This window comes from Microcaecilia unicolor, chromosome 10, assembly GCF_901765095.1.
Source record: "Microcaecilia unicolor chromosome 10, aMicUni1.1, whole genome shotgun sequence".
In the NCBI taxonomy this organism is placed as follows: Eukaryota; Metazoa; Chordata; class Amphibia; order Gymnophiona; family Siphonopidae; genus Microcaecilia; species Microcaecilia unicolor.
This window is the reverse complement of record NC_044040.1, coordinates 184,534,577-184,556,596: the sequence shown is the minus strand read 5'-3', so window position 1 is coordinate 184,556,596 and position 22,020 is coordinate 184,534,577. Positions and strand designations below refer to the sequence as shown.

General features: G+C 42.8%; 1 protein-coding gene across 1 annotated transcript; it reads left to right on the top strand.

The window, feature by feature from the left end:
- Positions 1–10,998: 10,998 nt before the first annotated feature.
- Positions 10,999–17,958, top strand: STRIT1 (small transmembrane regulator of ion transport 1). Its single transcript, XM_030216836.1, has 3 exons — positions 10,999–11,170; positions 17,534–17,633; positions 17,728–17,958. The coding sequence occupies exons 1-2, from the start codon at positions 11,158–11,160 to the stop codon at positions 17,626–17,628; spliced, it is 108 nt and encodes a 35-aa protein (XP_030072696.1). The 5' UTR covers positions 10,999–11,157; the 3' UTR covers positions 17,629–17,633; positions 17,728–17,958.
- Positions 17,959–22,020: the final 4,062 nt, after the last annotated feature.

Below are 22,020 nucleotides of genomic sequence, written 5' to 3'. Positions count from 1 at the left end.
TGAAGCATGATGCACGTAAATTCTAAGTCACATAGTTGAAAAGAGGGTGTGGCCATTGGTGTGGAATGGGCGGGTCATGAGTGTTTCTCAAACCTATGCACATTGTCATAGAATACACCCAGTCCAAGCCTAATTTAGGCATCGGGATTTACACCAACTGCCCATGACTAAATGTAATCACGCAGATGAGTGCTTGGCGTATTCTATAATCTGCATGGAAATTTAGTCTTATTCTATTAAGCATGCCTAAATTTAGAGGTATTTTTACAGCTCAGATTTTTCAGGCACCATATATATATAATGTATCCCTATATATGTGGCCACTTACAAATAAGAAACAAGTAATAACAAAATATCAGAGGGAGGAAAACCTTTTTAAATGAGATATATCTTTCTCCTGAAACAGTACCAGAAATTCTAAACTTGGTATCTCAACTATAAGGCAACGTAAAGTAGTTGCAAAAAATGTTTTGCCTATACTACCCTGTTTCCCCGAAAGTAAGGCCTCCCCCGAAAGTAAGACCTAGCAAATTTTTGTTTGAAAGCAGAGCTGCCGAGAGCCGCCCAAGACCGCCCCCGGGCCGCCCCCCCCCCGTGGTCGCTGGGCCCCCCCCCCTCCACCCACCCTCCGTCGCTCCTGGAACTAATCTTAAACGCCTCCTTTCACCTTTGCAGCAAGCAGCAGCAGGGCAGACCTCTCCTTCCTTCCGTGCCCCGTCCTCGCGGACGTTACGTCAGGCGAGGGCGGGACACAGAAGGAAGGAGTGGCCTGCCCTGCTGCTGCTTGCTGCGAAGGTGAAAGGAGGCATTTAAGGTTAGTTCCGGGAGCGATGGAGGGCGGGCGGGCCAACCCCGATCCAACCCCGATGTTTCCCCGAAAAATAAGACAGCCCCTGAAAATAAGACCTAGCGCATTTTTGGGGGCAAAAATTAATATAAGACAGTGTCTTATTTTCGGGGAAACACGGTAGTGAGAAAACTTCATAAAACTTTACCAGTGACAAGTTTCTAGACAAAAGTGGTAAGCAATTAACTCTTTTCTTTGTCTCAGTTTGTTTGATTGTATCAATCTGTTTCTATTTTTCTCCTTCTCAGAAATCTCATTGTGCTATTATGAATGTATGATCTTTACTAGGAGGAATAATAAATGGATGCCTGCCTGTAAACTGAGATTGTTTGTGTTCCTGGCCAACATTTCATTGCACTTTTGTATTTAACCTTTCATTAGACAAGCTTAATATAGTTAGACTTAAAAACCACATTATATTTAACAGTTATACAGCTAACATGATGAAGTTCTAGGCTATAAATCACTTCCTCTCTCTTTTGAGATGGGGCAGTTGACCTTCTTCTTCTTAGTCAGTGTGGGCCAGATTCTGTATATGGCTCTCAAAGGTAGGTGCTGAAAAGATCTGTATTAAATTAGTATTCTGGAAAGGCGTGCATCCTTTGGAAAATCCTAGTTTAGCACAGATCTCATGAATGACATCGGGCATTCACTTTACACCTGCTGAAACCTGGTGTAATGACGACGCCCAACTTGTGGTAACAGCAGTTAGCATATCTGGGATTAAAAAAAGGTTTGGAAGAAAAGTCCATAGTCTGTTATTGAGATGGACATGGGGGACGTCACTGCTTGCCCCGGGATTGGTAGCATGGAATGTTGTTACTACTTGGGTTTCTGCCACGTGCTTGTGACCTGGATTGGCCACTGCTGGAAGTAGGATACTGGGCTAGATGGACCATTGGTCTAACTCAGTATGGCAATTATGTTCTTAAGTTAGGCACAGATATGATATTCTTCTATAACATTGCTCCTAATTTCTGGGTACCCCTTCCATAGCTCTGCTCCTTTTGAGTTACGTACTATGAAATTTAGGTGCAGATGTTATAGATTAGCGACTAGGGCAGATGCACCTGGAAATCCAAATTGCTGCTGATAACTAGGGTTACCATATGTCTGGATTTACCCGGACATGTCCTCTTTTTGAGGACATGTCCGGGCGTCCAGACGGGTTTTGCCAGTCCATCAGTTTGTCTAGATTTCTGGACAAACGGGTGGACGTCGGGCCTATCCTAGCCTCCCCTTCAACTCTCGGTGGTCATTTTGAATCCTGAGACCGTCACAGCAACAGGATGCAGGGCTCTTTCCTGCCCCAAAGAGGTCACTAGACCACCAGAGCAGTAGATAGTAAGTAAGGGAAGGGGAGGGAGGTGACCCGGGGGAGGGGAGGTGACAGGGGTGCAGGGGAGGGGAATATGTGACCTGGGGTGAGGGGAGGGGAATATGTGACGGGGGCAGGGCGAGGATGTGAAAGGGGCGGGGCAGGGGGCTGGACATGTGTCCTCTTTTTGAGAGGACAAAATATGGTAACCCTACTGATAACTCCAATTATTGATTTCTGACATCTCATTAGCTAATTAGTTTACATGCGCATCTGCTCTGGGTATCCAAATTTGTGTGACTTATTTAGAATCTGGGGCATGTGTGTGTGTGTGGAGGTGGGGGGTGGGGAGGGTAATTCTATAACAGTCTGCCTGATTTTTAAAACTATTTCACTGGCCTGGAATGCCTCCTAGCTGGTTAAATAGCCTAAAGCCAGCTAAGCGCTAATATTTAGCTGGCTATCTCGACTGAATATTAGTGCTTAGCAGCTAGCCCAGTTACCGGCTATGTCGCATGACATTGCTGGTTGGTGCCAATATTTAATGGCTGACTGGCTAAGTTTAGCAGCCAGATAGACCCACGTAAATAGCAGGTCTATCTTTGGCTGCTATAACTTACCTGGTCAGCCCATGACTTAACCAACTATGTTTTTAGAGGGCAAAAACCCCTGAAATTCAATGCTGTTTGCCAGATACGGCCAAAGCATTGATTTTCCAGGTTCGCTGCCGACTGTGGTAGCTGGGCTCCTTCTCATGGTCTGAATATCGGCCCCAGTGTGTCTAGCATAACTGGCATATATATATATACGCCTATAGCTTAGGCATGAGCACTTATACCAGCTGTAGTGCTGGGGTAAGTGATTGTGCCTCAATGATGAAGTTATGCACACATTCCATAAGTTTATATTTGCAATTTATGCTTAGAATTATGTTTGTATTTTATTAGCTGCTCAGAATTGCAGATGATGATGTGGGCTATGATTTTATCAATAAAATTAAAATAACTAAATAAATGTGAGTCCCACCTACACTCTACCCAACCTCAACATATATGACTATGTAAGAATAGCACTTAGGAGGGAAGTTATTGATGTGGGCTAAAATAGCATGAGTTGTGGTATAATATTCTTTCTTAATGGTAGCCCATGTTGATAACCCCCTCCCCCCTTTAAGGGTGTAGGTGTCTTCATAAAATACAAGGGGAGAAACAGCAGAAATCACAGCTAGACTGATGCCTTTGATATTTATGCCTGCTGAGGAGCAGCCATGAATGCTGTCATGCAAAGTGTGTACATATGTTATTTTATGCACTATGCATTTAAATCACTACTTTCCCCATACTTCACCCCAACCCTTAAACAAGTCTATATGTGGGTGTAAAAGTACACCTCTTCTTTGCACTGCTTGTACTTTTTTAAACTTCATAATTTTTATTATTAAAAAAAACCCCAAAAAACAAATATAAGGATTTTCCCCAACCCACAGCGCATAATTCTCAAACAACCGAGAACCCAATGAAATTACACATTAACTAGTTGACAAAAAGCATTCAGTGGAGTCCAAATTTTCTTAAACGTTTGAATGCCTTGCTTGAGATATCCCCATCAGTACATCAAACAGCTTAGCTCTTTACAGTGCTGCGTACGTCTAGTAGCACTATAGAAATGATAAGTAGTAGTAGTAGTAAACAGCTTAGCGCTTTCCTTATGCAAAAAAATGAGATAAAGTAGCTGACCTCAAACTAACAGTTTTCTAAGCAAGTTCAACCTCAGAATTTAACACATTCATAATCCTGTCTCAAACTGGACCCCAGAATTGCTTTACATTTGAGCATGCAAACAGCATATGGTAAAAAGTTCTCAACAGCTGACTTACAGGACCAGCACAAACCTGACCCGTTCTCAGACAATTCTGGCAACTTAAAAGGAGTCCATAACGCACTATGTGTGACATAAAATGAACACTGAGTAGTTGATTCTGCGATGAAAGGACTACAAACTTGAGCCCAAAAATTCTCATTTCAGTTTCAGCACTGAAACAGCCCCAAATTTGTGTCCCAGTACATTTTCAGCTGAAACCAAAATTTAATGCTAAGTCCCCTAGCTCTCCCTTTCCCCCGAACAATAGAAGACCTCCTCCCTCTCTCTTCTCCCCCTGAACAGAATGAGTTCCCCTCCTAGACTCACCATTAGCCCTCCCAGCCTACCAGGCATCCTCGATGGTCCAGTGGCTACTCGGGGCAGAAGTGACCCCCAGTCATTTCTGTTCATGTTCCCTCCACTGCCAAAATGGCTGCCACAATCTCTAGCTACATCCTGTCTTGCGTAGGGGTAGAAAGCCTGCTACTTCCCATTTCCGACATTTTTGAAGTATTTTTGGACTGTTCATTGCTTTTCTTGAAATGGGAAGTCTGAGCTACAAAGTGCACAACTATTTGCCTTTCTCCATGTCTCGTCCTGTGGAAAAAAGTGGAGACATCTGTAAAGGATTCATTATTGAGTTCCAAAGTGCAAGAAAACAAATACGGACAACGCAGAAGTGGAAGAACACTAAGTACCAGGATGGATAAATAAGGATAGTTTATTCTTCCAAAATATAAAAGTCCCAGCTGAGTGTCCTCAACGCAGGCCATGTTTTGGCTAAAAAACCTTCATCAGGACAACACTGCCAAGTCTTCTAAAAGAATTGATTCATCATAATAAAGATTGATGATAATGACTTAGAGTCAACGCTGGAGAGAGCTTCAATATTTTTTTTTCTTACATTTGTACCCTGCGCTTTCCCACTCATAGCAGGTTCAATGTGGCTTATGTATTATATACGGATACTTATTTGTACCTGGGGCAATGGAGGGTTAAGTGACTTGCCCAGAGTCACAAGGAGCTGCCTGTGCCTGCAGTGAGAATTGAATCCAGTTCCCCAGGACCAAAGTCCACCACTCTAACCACTAGGCCACTCAATGTGGCCGCGCAGGCTTCTGTTTCTGTGAGTCTGACGTCCTGCAAAGGCAGGCTTCTACATGGAATGTTGCTAGTGGAATAGCAACATTAGCATTCCATGTAGAATCTCAAATAGTAGCAACAGAATCTCAATAGTAGCAACATTCCATCTAGAATCTCCAATAGTAGCAACATTCCATGTTGTTGTTACATTTGTACCCCGTGCTTTCCCACTCATGGCAGGCTCAATGCGGCTTACATATTACATACAGGTACTTATTTGTACCTGGGGCAATGGAGGGTTAAGTGACTTGCCCAGAGTCACAAGGAGCTGCCTGTGACTGCAGTGGGAATTGAACCCAGTTCCCCAGGACCAAAGTTCACCACTCTAACCACTAGGCCACTCGTCCAAATTGCTGGCTTGCCACAAACTGAGACACTGCTGTTCTTGAAATGGGAAGTCTGAGCTACAAAGTGTGCAACTATTTGCATTTCTCCATGTCTCATCCTGTGGAAAAAAAGTGGAGACATCTGTAAAGGATTCATCATTTGAAGATCAGAACAGAAGTGTGAAATGAAATTGAGATGCATTACCTTGGATGTGAAATTAGAAGTTTTAAAGCACTTTGAAAGTAATTGTGTAATGGGGCGCCTAGATTGAGCAGGAAGGTGCCTATTTTTAGCATATCTTATAGACACACAGACTCCTAAGCGAAGCAGCATTTTATGTAAAAAAAAAAAATTACAAAGGTAATCTTTGAATTTGCAGAAAACCGGATCCAAATGCAATCCAGAGTTTTTAACAATCAAAATGAAAGCTATTTTTCGAGCAGCAACACCTTCAAATACAATAATTTTATAAAGCTTTATCCTTGTGAAAAGCATATTCTATATGCAGAAAAGGTCTCTTATAACACTGCATGAAAGTATGCATGCTGGCAAGATCACGTTTCCTTATCTGGTGTTCCTGGAGAGGAGAAACAATATATGTGGGTGCGCCCATAGAGAACCTACACAAATTGACACCTGCTTTCCAGCAAGTATAAATTTGTGTGAGAGCGTTTGCATACCACTAGGACTGGACATGAGTGACTATTTTATAAAAGCACTAGGAACATAAGAACATAAGTATTGCCATACTGGGACAGACCAAAGGTCCATCAAGCCCAGCCTGTTTACAACAGTGGCCATCCAGGTCACAAGTACCTGGCAAGATCTCAAAACAGTACAATACATTTTATGTTGCTTATTCCAGAAATAAGCAGTGGATTTTCCCCAAGTCCATTTTAATAATGGCTTATGGACTTTTCTTTTAGGTTGCTATCCAAACCTTTTTTAAACCCCGCTAAACTAACTGTTTTTACTACATTCTCTGGCAACAAATTCCAGAGTTTAATTACACATTGAGTGAAGAAATATTTTCTCCAATTTTTAAAAAATTTACTACTTTCTAGCTTCACTGCATGCCTTCTATTCCTAGTATTTTTGGAAAGAATAAACAAGTGATTCACAACTACCCATTCCACTCCACTCATTATTTTATAGACCTCTATCATATCTCCCCTCAACCGTCTTTTCTCCAAGCTGAAGAGCCCTAGCTACTTTAGCCTTTCCCCATAGGGAAGTCATCCCATCCCCTTTATCATTTTTGTCACCCTTCTCTATACCTTTTCTAATTTCATGATATCTTTCTTGAGATGCGGTGACCAGAATTGAACACAATATTTGAGGTGCGGTTGCACCAAGGAGCGATATAAAGGCATTATAACATCCTTATTTTTGTTTTCCATTCCTTTCCTAATGATACCTAACATTCTATTTGCTTTCTTAGCTGCTGCCGCACACTGAGCAGAGGGTTTCAACGTATCATTAACGATGACACCTAGATCCCTTTCCTGGTTGGTGACTCCTAATGTGGAACCTTGTATTACGTAGCTATATTTCGGGCTCCTCTTTCCCACATGCATCAATTTGCACTTGCTTACATTAAACGCCATCTGCCATTTGGATGCCCAGTTTTCAAACACAGTAGCTGGAAAGGTAAGGGAAAGAAGGTTAGCCTTTATGCATTACATGATGACTCAGAAAGAGGAAGATAGGCAAAAATACCTGAAAAAGCTAAGAGAAGCTGGAAAAGCTGTCAGGAATGCAAAGAAGCAAATGGAGGAAAAGATAGCCAATGCGGTAAAATTGGGGGGGGGGGGGGGAGGAGACATTTTTTAGATATGTAAGTGACAGGAGGAAGTGCCATAATAGCATTGTGATGCTCAAGGCTGAGGGAGAGGGATATGTAGAAGCTGATATGGGTAAAGCTGAACTGCTAAACAAATATTTCTGTTCAGTAATCATGGATGAAATACCAGTGGCTGGACCACAGAGGACAAATGCTAATGAGGATTAGACCAGGATCGATTCTCAGAAGACTGTGATCGTGAGGAGCTGGCTAAACTAAAAGTAGACAAAGCGATGGGACCTGATGGGATACATCCGAGGGTACTCATGGAACTTGGAGAAGTTCTGGTGGCTCCACTGTCTGACCTCTTTAATGCTTCCCTAGAATCTAGAGTGGTCCCAGAGGACTGGAGAAGGGCAGATGTGGTCCCTCTGCACAAAAATGGAAGCAAGGAGGAGGTTGCCAATTACAGACCGGTCAGTCTGACCTCAATGGCGAGTGAACTAATGGAAATGCTTCTAACGTGAAGGATTGTGAAGCTTCTCAAATCAAATGGACTGCAGGACCCGAGGCAGCATAGTTTCACTGGAGGCAGATCTTGTCAGACTAATCTGATTGACTTCTTCAACTGGGTGACCAAAGAGTTGGATGTGAGATGGGTGCTAGATGTGGTGTGCTTAGATTTTAGCAAAGCCTTTGACATGATTCCACACAGGCGACTGATATGTAAACTGACTGCCCTTGGTATGGGACCTAAAGTGACTGATTGGGTTAAAACTATTTAAACGGAAGGAGACAGAGGGTAGTGGTAAATGGAGTTTGCTCTGAGGAAAAGGATGTTACAAGTGGTGTACCACAGGGGTTGGTCCTTGGGCCATCTCTTTTTAACATCTTTGTGAATGACATTATGGAAGGACTTTCTGGCAAGATTTGTCTTTTTGCAGATGATACCAAACTCTTCAATAGGGTGGACACCCTGGAGGGTGTAGATAGCATGAGAAACGATCTGGCGAAGTTTGAAGAATGATCCAAAAATTGGCAACTAAGATTTAATGCTATGAAATGCACTTGGATCACAAAAACCCGAGGAACGATATAGTATACAGGGTGAAAAGCTTCTGTGTATGAAAGGAGAGTGGGACTTGGGGGTGATTAAGTTTGATGACCTTAAGGTGGCCAAACGGGTAGAAAAGGCAATACTTAAAGCCAGAAGGATGCTCGGGTGCATAAGGAGAGAGATGACCAGCAGGAAAAAAGAGGTGACAGTGTCCTTGTACAAGTCTCTGGTGAGGCCCCATTTAGAATACTGTGAGGACCAAACTAGACCCTGCTGTGCCTTCTAGAGTCTGTTAAAGCTGTGGCAGAAAATTTAAGTTTTAAAACTATGGGGAAAAGGGTTTGGAGTCTAGCTAATAAAAGTTTGCTTCTTTAAAAAAAATACATTCTAACTGTGTTTATCAATAACCTACAATTCCTCTTTTAAACCCAATCTTTAAGTTACCAAGCACAGAGCAAAATAATGTCACTTACCCAGAGAAATGTCCTCTTCTCTTAGAACTTCTCAGGAGGGTAATTCTATAACAGGAGGCCAAGTATAACATGGTAAGCAGGGACCTATTTCAAGCCTAATTTATAAAGAAAAGGAAGTGCCTGTTATTCTTTATAGATGACTAGTGGAAGTGGCAGAAAATGTGCTTCCATTTAGGGAATGACGACTTATCTGGCCCTTTAGCTGGTGTAAATGCCATGCTTAGATGTTATGCAAATAAAAAAAAAATGAGAATACAAACACCGCAACCCAGACAATAATTACTAAAATAAAACAAAATAGAAAACAGTACACTGCCCAGTCATCTAAAGCAATAACAATATTAGCAAACACAAGGGAGTATCAGAGTACTATCAAAGTACAAACAGACCAGTGAAGTATTGTTTAAATTCATAGACTGTGCTGGAGATAAAGTAAAATTCAAAATGATGTACACTGAAAGAAGTTTAAAAAATTGTGTGTTATCTGTGTTCCCCACAATGTCTCTCAAGGAGCACCTAAACCCATCCCCAGCAATCTTTCAAACAGCTTTTCCCCAGTAGTCTATCTCAATATCCTCTCTTTTCTCCAGTCTGTCTCTCATCCTGTCTTCACTTTTTTCATTCACCCCTCCTCTGGGATCTCCTTCACAGTACCATGAACTGCCATCATGACTTTTCATTTTGCAGACTCATTGCCTATGTTTCCCTTCTGCGTTCTGGCTCCCGATCAACTATCCCTTGTCTTCTACAGCAATACGATGGATTCACCTCCTCCTCCTCCTCTTATTGGCCCATGCATTTCATGGCCATCCTCTTCCCATTAGCCTTGTTTTCTTCACTGTGGAAGTTTCAGACTTACCTTTTTTTCAGTTCTATCATGAGAGTCCTGGACAGCCGTCAGGCCTGATGATCAACATGCTGGGGGCCCAGAGCAGACGTTTGGGAAAAATCCTCAAAACTTGCAACAGGTTGTGCCTCCTTCCTCCTTGGGTATGCTTGGAGCTCCTTCTGGTATGGGTACCCAGGGCAATTGCCCTAGTTGTACCTTCCTACTGCTGGCCCTGACTGCCTCTTCCCATTGGTGTTCTGGACAGCATTTTCCTGTTCTCTTCACTTGTAGACCCTGGAATGGCTCCTTGTTCTCTCATTTGCCCACATAAGTGGATAACTATGCTAGTGGAATTGAAAGAGCTGCACTTTCACAGTGAGGGAGCTACTTGTGGCTTGCAAGGTTCTGATTGGCCACCCCATCAGAGACATTTTACAAAATGTATACTCTTTTGGAAGCACCACAACTTAAATGACACCCTTAGCAGACAGTATGCTTTAGAATACATACTTTTCCTTAAATACTTAGTTATTAACCTGTTCTCTAATCCAGTTGTGAAACACTACCTTGAGGTATACACAGGGCTTTTTTTGAGGGGGTACTGAGAGTACTGGCTCCTTTTCCATTGTCTGCTAAAATTGACCCATGGTCCCCAAGTTTTAATGAAAGAGCTCAGGCCCTACACACCAATTCTGCCATGTGTGTGACTGGTTGCAGGGGGTCTGGCTATTGTGGGGTGGGTCCCTGAGTGATCACCCCACCGCTGAAGGATGGCCTGGCATTTGAGTACCAGCACCTTTTTCTCAAAAAAAAAACAAAAAACACACTGGGTAGGTATACAACATAATTTGTCTTCTTGATCCCTACTTGGAAATGTTTTTTTCTAAAGCTGTCTATGAGCGAAAAATAAACTATTTCCATACTCACTAATGAAACTGAGTTAATTCCTTCTGTGTTTTTAGGCTTGAGCTTAGCATAAACAACGACATGAAAAGCAGCAAGGTACAGATCAGCCATGGACATTACCACTGTTCCATAAATAATCCTCCGACATCCATCACTGCACATGAAAATGCTCATTTTTAAAACACACAGACTTACAAAGTTACATTGAGAGGCATTTTCAAAGCACTTAGACTTAAAAAGTTACATGAATAACCTATGTAACTTTGTGAGTCTTTGTGCTTTGAAAATGAGCCTCTTCGTATGCTTTGAGCCCAATTACATGGATCATAAATCCAGTTGACGCTGCCTTATCCTTTTGATTCATTGACAAGTTAAAACCTGATCACTGTGGATCTGTGTGCTAGTATGTGCACTGTCAAAACAAGCGAGCCGAAAAGCCCTAACCTCACAGGCACCAGTCCCTTCAAACAATCAGCCCCATAAAGGGGTGCATTGGCATCAGTGAAGTGGGCAGCTGCGTTCCAAATTCATCTCTATTTAAAGCATCTATACACTCACAGTAACAGCAGCACAAGCAGACGTTGAATCTTCCAAATCAATCAGCACAAACAGAGATGGCAGAGCCCGGTAAGCTCTAAACCCTATTCGCTTTTCGAGTGAGTGCACAGTTTCCAAAGAGCTTCTACGTAGGTTTTGTAGGAATCATCTCTGTATTCTTTACATTTTATTGTGCAGTAGTTATATGTACTGTGTTGTTTTCTCCATGAGAAAAGATGACTTTGCATCGAAAATGCTTCAGTCTTGACATCAGTGGTCTACTGGAATATTTAGTCCTCTCTTTGCCAATTTCTGACCCTATATTCATATAATTGGCAAATGTTAAAATATTTGACCAAAGGTTTCACCCTTTTATTGTTTTACACTTTGTAGGGTAATGGTTGTTTATTTGAATAGAACACTGGACATAGGGCTGAAGGACTGGGAGACCCAAGCATGATTTCTGTCCTTTCCACTCCCTGAATTTCCCTCGGCTGAAATGAGGAGTGGGTTGCCGTTCGTTGTGGGAACTATAAGAGAGAGAAATAATTGGGAAACCTAATGTGAATGTAAATATGAAATTGTACTACCTCTGATTTCACCACTTTTACATCATTTTATTTTTCACAACATATTGAGCTTCGTGCTGGTACAACCAAACTCTGTCTGCATACTAACTTTTGACTCTTAGGTCATACCCCTGAAACATGCCCACGTGAAGGGAACTCCATAATCTAGGTGCCCATGCTTGTGCCCATTGTGTATGTAAATGTTTAGAATAGTTACATGCATAAATGTGTGGCATAGCAGCACTGACGCATGCAATTGTACTCTTACCCATAAAAGTACCAGTTGGGTGCCTATGCCTGACGTCTGACTTACAGATGTAGATGGTTTGGTGCCAACTTGGTCCCTCAGGAGGTTTGTGTGTTCTTTCTTTGCATTCGTGCCTTAGTTTGCTACGTTCAGTGAGGTAAGTGAATAATTAATAGTTTTTGATTTGGGATATAGGACACTATCCTGCTTATAATCGAAAGAGAAAAACGCCCAAGAGCCGACCTAAATCGGGAGATGGGCGTTTTTCTCACAAAAACAAATAAAGCGGTATAATCGAAAGCCGAACTTTGGACGCTTTCAACTGCACTCCGTCGCGGATGCGGACAAAGTTGACGGGGGCGTGTCGGAGGCGTGGTGAAGGCGGAACTGGGGCGTGGTTATCACCCGAACAGAGATGGGCGCCTTTCGCCGATAATGGATACGTTTGTAGCTAGAATTTAGGGCACTTTTCCTGGACCCTGTTTTTTCACGAATAAGGCCCCAAAAAGTGCCCTAAATGACCAGATGACCCCCAGAGGGAGTCGGGGATGACCTCCCCTGACTCCCCCAGTGGTCACTAACCCCCTCCCACCACAAAAAAATGATGTTTCACAACTTTTTACTTTCACCCTCAAATGTCATACCCTCCTCCCAAGCAGCAGTATGCAGGTCCCTGGAGCAGTTGTTAGGGGGTGCAGTGGACGTCAGGCAGGTGGACCCAGGCCCATCCCCCCCCTACCTGTTACAATTGTGCTGCTTAATGCTTAGTCGTCCAACCCCCCCAAACTCACTGTACCCACATGTAGGTGCCCCCCTTCACCTCTTAGGGCTATAGTAATGGTGTAAACTTGTGGGCAGTAGGTTTTGAGGGGGATTTGGGGGGCTCAACACCCAAGGGAAGGGTGCTATGCACCTGGGAGCTCTTTTACCTTTTTTTTTGTTTTTGTAAAAGTGCCCCCTAGGGTGCCCGGTTGGTGTCCTGGCATGTGAGGGGGACCAGTGCACTATGAATCCTGGCCCCTCCCACGAACAAATGCCTTGGATTTATTCGTTTTTGAGCTGGGCGATTTCATTTTCCATTATCGCTGAAAAGCAAAAACGCCCAGCTCACACCTTGGCGAATAACACATGGGCGTCTATTTTTTTTGAAAATACGGTTCACTCCGCCCCTTCACGGACCCGTTCTCGGAGATAAACGCCCATGGAGATAGGCGTTTCTGGTCGATTATGCCCCTCTATATCCAGAGTTTTTTGTAGACTCTTGGATCCCTGACATAGGCCTTTTGGTCAAAATAAGGGCCGTGTCGGATCCTGGAATAACTGAATAAAGGAAATTGTATGTGTTTGCACACCAGCAAGTGTTCTTTTGTTTTGCTTCTTCACTGTTTGACCTTTGTTTGGACTTATTTATGGAGTTGTGATCTACCTGCTTTTGGCATCTGGAAGCAGATTGGCACCAACACGGTCCCTCAGGATGTTTGTGTGCTCTTTCTTGATGATCATGCCCGAGTTTGCTATATTCAGTATGGTAATTTGAATAATTACTAGCAATTTAGATTTGGAATATAGGACACCATGTCCAGAGTTTTTTGTAGACTCTTGGATCCCTGATGCAGGCCTTTTGGCCGAAACGTGGGCCATGTCGGATCCTGGAATAACTGAATAAAGGACTTTTATATGTTTGCACACCACTGTGCTTTGTTTTTTTGCTTTGCTCTCCACTATTTGACCTTCGTTTGGACTTATTTGTGGAGTTGTGATCTTCCTGCTTTCGGCTTCTGGATGCATACTGTTTGGTGCCAGCGCAGTCCCTCAGGATCACAGCTATTCAGTGAACGCAGGTGTGTTCTTTCTTTGCGACTGTGCCTGAGTTTGCTACATTTAGTGTGGTAAGTGAATAATTAATAGTGATATTGATTTGGGATATAGGACACCATATCCAGAGTTTTTTTTGTAGACTCTTGGATCCTTGCCACAGGTCTTTTGGCCAAAACATGGGCCGTGTTGGATCCTGGAATAAATGAATAAAAGAGTTTTATATCTTTGCACACCACTGTGTGTTCTTTTGTTCTGCTTCTCCACTGTTTGACCTTTGTTTGGACTTATTTGTGGAGTTGTGATCTTCCTGCTTTTGACATCTGGATACAGATTGGCGCCAACATAGTTCCTCAGGACGTTTGTGTGTTCTTTCTTTGCGACCTTGCCTGAGTTTGCTATATTCAATATGGTAATTGAATAATTAATAGCGATTTTGATTTGGGATATAGGACACTATATCAAGAGTTGTTTGTAGACTCTTGGATCCTTGACGCAGGCTTTTTGGTCAAAACATGGGCCACGTCAGATGCTGGAATAACTGAATAAAGGACTTTTATGTGTTTGCACACCAGTGTGTGTTCTTTTCAGGGCTTTTTTTGAGGGGGTACATGGGGGTACTGAGTACCGGCACCTTTTCCATTGTCTAATAAAATTGACCCATGGTCCCAAGTTTTAATAAAAGAGCTCAGGCTCTACACACCAATTCTGCCTTGTCATAGATTCTGTGACTGGTTGCATGGGGCCTGGCTATTGTGGGTTGGGTCCCTCAGTGATCCCTCCACTCCTGAAGGGTGGCTTGGCATTTGAGTACCGGCACCTTTTTTGTTAGAAAAAACGCACTGGTTCATTTGTTCTTTTGCTTTGCTTCTCCACTGTTTGACCTTTGTTTCGACTTATTTGTGGAATTGCGATCTTCTTGTTCTTGGCTGCCTAACTTGCATAACATCTAAATGCAAAGGGGAGGGTGTACCATTTAGGACCTGCAGATATGTCAGATATATGGCTGGTGTAACCATATGCATGTAAATGTTAGGTGCGCTGAGACCGGGTTACACTAGTTTTCTATAATGGAACCTAGAATAGGTTTCTACTACAGACCTTGCTCGACAGCTTTACGAACTGGAGAAGATGGCCGACTACTGTGAGAACAATTGCATCCAGAGTGTTGTAAACGAACCCTTAAGCAGGCAGGCACACCCGTCGAAACATGGCCCCATGCCAGGTCTTCTGTTGGTGCCTCAATAAAGAACTATTTGCATGGCACTCCCCGTGTAGAAGTTCTTGATCAGTATAGAGGCTCTTTCCTATTTTGTCTGTGGATTATGTGCAAAACTAACCCACTTGGAGAAAGAACCTCATCCCCCCCCCCCCCCAAAAAAAAAAAACAAAAAACTTCAGGAGAACTCTGAGAAATAAATAACGGAAGCTAGGGATATAATAGGTAGAGAGAAATAACAGAAGGGAGATTATCACATAATTCAAGCCCAAACCCCTCAAGTCTCATCTCTCCAAGTAGGGTCTGGAAGCTCCGGTCTCTTTGGGTCTGTCAAAAACTTTATTTGGTCAGGATTAAAAAACACATAACTAGTTGAGGAAATAATTACCATACATTTACAAGGAAATTGCAACAGGAATTTACCTTTAAGGGATATAACCTGTTGTCTCATAAGAATACATTTATTCCTACGTTCCTGTGTGACTTTAGTTCAATCAGAAAAATTTCAGAGTCAGAATGTTCCAAGAAACCCGTTAAAGTCCAAGCTGTCCTGAGACAGCTCTTCCACAGCTGATTGAACACCACCTCCTTGATTTCCATCCTGTATGGAGTTTCTCACAGATTTGGAAGCAATAAAATAAGCCTTGGAAAAAGGGGGGAATTGCATCTTTATCTTTAAAATCGAGCGTGGTACCGGAAGATTGGAGGGTGGCCAATGTAATGCTGATTTTTAAAAAAAGGTTTCAGAGGAGATCCGGGAAATTATAGACTGGTGAGTCTGACGTCGTTGCCGGGCAAAATGGTAGAGACTATTATAAAGAACAAAATTACAGAGCATATTCAAAACATGGATTAATGAGAGAAAGCCAACATGGATTTAGTGAAGGGAAATTGTGCCTCACCAATCTATTACATTTCTTTGAAGGGGTGAACAACCATGTGGATAAAGGTGAGACGGTTGATATTGTGTATCTGGATTTTCCAAAGGCATTTGACAAAGTACCTCATGAAAGACTCCAGAGGAAATTGGAGAGTCATGGGATAGGAGGTAGTGTACTACTGTGGATTAAAAACTGGTTAAATGATAGAAAACAAAGAGTAGGGTTAAATGGTCAATATTCTCAATGGAGAAGGGTAGTTAGTGGGGTTCCCCAGGGGTCTGTGCTGGGACAGCTGCTTTTTAACATATTTATAAATGACCTACAGATGGGAGTAACTAGTGAAGTAATTAAATTTGCTGATGACACAAAGTTATTCAAAGTTGTTAAATCGCAAGACGTCTATATGGCAGATGATGTTTAATGTGAGCAAGTGCAAAGTGATGTATGTGGAAAAGAGGAACCCTAATTATAGCTGGAATTTGTTGCCAGAGAATGTGGTAAAAGCAGTTAGCTTAGTGGGGTTTTAAAAAGGTTTCCACTGCTTCCTAAAGGAAAAGTCCATAGACCATTATTAAAATGGAGTAGGGGAAAATCCACAGCGTTCTTAGCTGTTGAACACACTAATGATCTGTTCAACAGCTAAGAACACTGTATGGAAGAAAGAATTGAGATCTGATAAGATGCAATGTCATCACAAGAATATGTGATACCATCTTGTTAGTTATTATAAATAAGTTGATGCACGGCTTCTGATGAAGCATGTAAAGTGAAACGGGTTTGGCCACTGTCAAGACATAGCTAAGTGCTCAACAAGTGTTTGTTACATAAAAAGAAGAGAATGTTTGAAAATAAGGGAAGATTGGAATTTTAAATATATTGTTTTGATTATCTGATTAAGCATTTATACTGGACTCTTCACTTGTTGATGTTGGATTATCTGAGTTACAGCCACAGTAGCCTTCCTCTTTGTTGCATATACTAATGACAACATTAGCGCATTAAATTAGAAAATCTGCCGTTTTCCGTCTGTGGGAAAAAAATGGCCTTAGCATGCAGGAAAACCCCCCGTAAAGACATGCTAAGTTTACTTTTTCCACAGCTTTGTAAAAGGACCCCTAAATATTCCTACATGCAATATAAATAATGCCAAAAATTGAAAATCACCAACAATTAGTAGTGATCAAGATTTAAAGGGCACTTTACATCAAATGCACATTATCGCATTGTATCCAGTCTTTGTGTGAATGGTTTTGGAACTTTTGATTGTGTTTCTAAGCCATCACTCTGGATGTTTGGTTTTCACTCATTCAACATGGTGCCCTGTTTTCACAGTCTTTTAGAAGTGCAGGAATATATGGATCCTGACCCCCTCCCAGAGTCTGACTCTGGAATCCTTTAAACCTTTTAGCATGCAGGATTGGAAAATGTACATTTATTATGGGAAGATAATCTTACAGAATATTGGTATTGAGTAAATACATTGTTCAGAACAAGATACATGTTCCTGTTCAAGATGTAAGTCAGTGCAGACAGTAGCAGAAATGTTGCCTGATATTCTAAAGATCCATTCTTAACACCTAATTGAATATATAAGTAATTTATGATTTTAATATCATCAGCACAATAATATTTTACCTTGATCATTATTTCTGTGGCTGTTGGCAATTGACCTCAAATACCACTCTGACCTCTTTGACTGAAGACAATGTTTTATCTTCACAGGCCAAATCGAATACAGTCGTTTAATCGTCCCTGCTCTTTTGATAGTAGGTTGGATTGTGGGTTGTGGAGTAATGGTTTACATTATCTTCTCTTGACACCAGTAAGTTGTGTGGCACTGTATGGTATATCACATACCACATGCATTTAAACTGCTCATTTACAAAGCTGCTCATTTCTCTTTTTATGTTATATAGGTAAGAAGATTTTCCCCATGGTGTCGCAGGAAGAGCTTGGAAGCTGATGTTGTCTAGTTTGTGTAAAACGTGACCTGTGCGTGCTGTATTTCTATATTTATATTGCACCAGTGTGAACCTCCTCATGTATGCCCTCTTGTGTATTCCCTGAAAGAGAAACCAAAGCTTACGTAGTGCCTAGAAATGAAAAGAAATCTGAAACAATAAATATATGATGAAAAGGGATGATCATTTACTAATCAAATAACTTATTATTACATAGAATTTCATATTTTAAAACAATAAATGCAAAGAACATACAAGCCCTTCAAAAAAAATCTACAGATGCGAAGAGTAGAAATGTCTTTAGCAAGCGTTATCCCCCCGATTCTATAGAACCCACCAAAAGTTGCGTGCGCAAATTTAGGCATGCCCCTAATTCGCATGCACAATTTAATAGAATAATGAGCAAATTAGTGTCACTAATTGTTTTTTTAACAAGCAATTATTGGCACTAATTAGATTTAATTGGGACTTACACGCAGTAGTGTACCAAGGGTGGGGCAGTGGGGGAGGTCTGCCCAGGATGCAGGCAGCAAGGAGGTGTGCGGTCTTCTGCTACCTCTAATGTTGCTTCCTTTTCCGGGGTAGGGGACCAGCAGAGCCGACAATCGTGCGCCTGCTCCGCACACCCCCCCTGCTGGCTGGAAAGTTCTGGTGGTGCGCTTTGGGAGGGGGGTTGTGATGTGCTTCAGGGGGGGGGTGATGCACTTCGGGGAGTGACATGCCAGGGGTGTAGCGGTGACCCGCCCTAGATGGCAAACAGGCTAGGAACGCCACTGCTTGCACGTGTAAATTTAGTATCCCCAAGCCCTCCTCCCACCAGCTGAAGATCTCTTCGAAGGCACCAGAAACACCCGTGCTGAGCTTGGCAGTCAGCTGCTACTTCCTCAGCTGCTGACGTGGCACCCCCATGCACACTCAGTTTCTGCGCATGTGCAAAAACTGAGCATGCACAGAGTACCAGCATTGGTGGCTCAGGAAGCAGCTGCTGACTGCTGAGCTGAGCACAGCTGAGCTGAGCTTACTCTTCATCTGGCAGGGCTTGGGGATCCCTGACAGCTACTACAGCAGTGTGCCACTGTTGAGTGGGCCTGTGCCAACCCAGGCCAACCCATGGCTACATCACTGGCTAATAGGAACATTAGTGCATGACCTGCAAATAGAAAATGCCCTAAATATGTGTTGCATTAAATCTGGGCTTGTTGCATTAAATCTGGGCTTACTGTGCCGGAAACTGCTGCATTAAAATTCGTTGGGCCCAGATTTGATAGCACTTTAGTAAAAGGGCCCCTAAATGATGATGATTTCCCTGTAGCAAAGGTTTTACCATACGAAAAATCAATGCTAACAGGAAAGTAATGTGTTGTACAAAGCTTAATGAAATGAGCATGGCGTTGCATACAAATTGCTTTTCGTATGGAATGGAATCTGCATTAAATTTTAGTGCAGAGGTGTACTTCTAGCTTAGTGTTAAATTTTTGTTTCACTCCTAGAAGTGAAAATTTTAATGAACAACTTATAAAAGATCAGTGGTGAAGAGCAGCATGTTATAGACTCATGACTGATGGAAAGTTGCACAAAAAAGGCCTGGTGCTCACCGTACCAAAAATAAGACCAAATGCTAGCTTTCTGCCCCCATTCCTCCAAAACTCTAGATCCAATGACCTGACATGCTGTCGTACTAGTGTATCACATTGAGCAGCTGGTTCTGTTCTGCCCTCACATCAGCACATCATTGGGCAAAGTGCCCTGTTCTGCCCACACGGCTCATAAGACAAGGCCAAGTGCAGTGTTATGCAACCATTCCACACCAGCACTGGGCCAAGTGAATTGCTGTGCACCCAGCCCTACAAGCAACCTTCTAGGGGGTTTATGGCCTAGTGGTTAGAGTGGTGGACTTTGGTCCTGGGGAACTGGGTTCAATTCCCACTGCAGGCACAGGCAGCTCCTTGTGACTCTGGGCAAGTCACTTAACCCTCCATTGCCCCAGGTACAAATAGGTACCTGTATGTAATATGTAAGCTGCATTGAGCCTACCATGAGTGGGAAATCACGGGGTACAAATGTAACAACAACATGGAATGTTGCTACTATTGGAGATTCTAGATGGAATGTTGCTACTATTTGAGATTCTACATGGAATGTTAATGTTGCTATTCCACTAGCAACATTCCATGTAGAAGCCTGCCTTTGCAGAGCAGCAATGTGGCCACGCAGGCTTCTGTTTCTGTGAGTCTGACGTCCTGCACATACGTGCAGGACGTCAGACTCACAGAAACAGAAGCCTGCGCGGCCACATTGAGTGGCCTAGTGGTTAGAGTGGTGGACCTTGGTCCTGGGGAACTGGGTTCAATTCCCACTGCAGGCACAGGCAGCTCCTTGTGACTCTGGGCAAGTCACTTAACCCTCCATTGCCCCAGGTACAAATAAGTACCTGTATATAATATGTAAGCCGCATTGAACCTGCTATGAGTGGGAAATCACGGGGTACAAATGTAAGGAAAAAAAAAAAAATAAATGCCTCTCTAAGCATCACAGTTAGGCCTCAACAATGTTGTTTTCAAGTTGCACATTGGGGTGCCCCAGAAGCCCTACCAAAATGATATGTGTAAATATATTCTGAGCTGAGTGTTGGCCTATGCAGCTATGAAGAGCATCTGCCCAACAGGCCCCTCTCCCTCAAGAAGAAAAGACTTGCCTTCAACACAGAATGTATTTGCCTTTATGGAATGACTTATAGATGTCCTTCTGGCAGTCCTGGAAGCCATCCCACAGGTTATGGATGCCATGGAAAATGAGGCAGATAATTTTCACATAATTCTTAAAATTTGAATTCTAAAAAATGTATGTGGCATAACAAGCAAGTCAAGCAAATATAACAATAGAAAAGAATTTGAGTCTAGAGTCCACAATATGAGCTTCATAATTATAATTCAAATAGCCATCCATGGATTTAACAGTCATCCTCATCCAGATGGGTGACTAAGAGGGGCATAATCGAAAGGGATGCCCAAGTTTTGTTGAGGACGTCATCGCAAAACGTCCCGATGGAGGGGCAGGGAAACCCATATTATCAAAACAAGATGGACATCCATCTTTCGTTTCGATAATATGGTTGGGGACACCCAAATCTTGAAATTTTGGTCATCCTTAGAGATGGTCGTCCATAGACTTGGTTGTTTCTGATTTTCGGCGATAATGGAAACCAAGGACGCCCATCTCAGAAACGACCAAATGCAAGCCCTTTGCTCGTGGGAGGAGCCAGCATTTCTAGTGCACTGGTCCCCCTGACATGCCAGGACACCAACTGGGCACCCTACGGGGAACTGCAGTGGACTTCATAAATGCTCCCAGGAACATAGTTCCCTTACCTTGTCTGCTGAGCCCCCCCAAACCCCCCCTAAAACCCACTACCCACAACTGTACACCACTATCATAGCCCTTACGGGTGAAGGGGGGCACCTAGATGTGGGTACAGTGGGTTTGTGGTGGGTTTTGGAGGGCTCGCTGATTCCTCCACAAATGTAACAGGTAGGGAGGGGAATGGGCCTGGGTCCACCTGCCTGAAGTGCACTGCACGCACTAAAACTGCTCCAGGTACCTGCGTACTGCTGTGATGGACCTGAGTATGACATCTGAGGCTGGCAAAAAATATTTTGATATTTTTTGAGGGTGGGAGGGGGTTAGTGGCCACTGGGGGAGTAAGGGGAGGTCATCCCCGATTCTCTCCGGTGGTCATCTGGTCATTTCAGCCACCTTTTTGTGCCTTGGTTGTAAGAATAACAGGACCAAGTCGTCCAAGTGCTCGTCAGGGCGCCCTTTTTTTTCCATTATGGGTCAAAGACATCCATGTGTTAGGCACGCCCAAGTCCTGCCTTCGTTACGCCTCCAATACGCCCCCTTGAACTTTGGCCGTCCCTGCGACGGAAAGCAGTTGGGGACGTCCAAAATCGGCTTTCGATTATACCGATTTGGATGACCCTGGGAGAAGGACGTCCATCTTCCGATTTGTGTCGAAAGATGGGCGTCCTTATCTTTTGAAAATGAGCCTGTAAGTGATGGAAAATATAGAAAGAAAAATTAATAAAGAAAAATAAAGAAAAAAGAATATGAAGTGATACCTTTTATTGGAGTAATCGAATACATTTTTCGACTACCTTTTGAGAGCTAAAGCCCCCTTTCCAGGTCAGGATAGTATGAGCAAAAGAAGCCAATATTAAATGTATAAGTGGATCATAAAAGCATTCCACC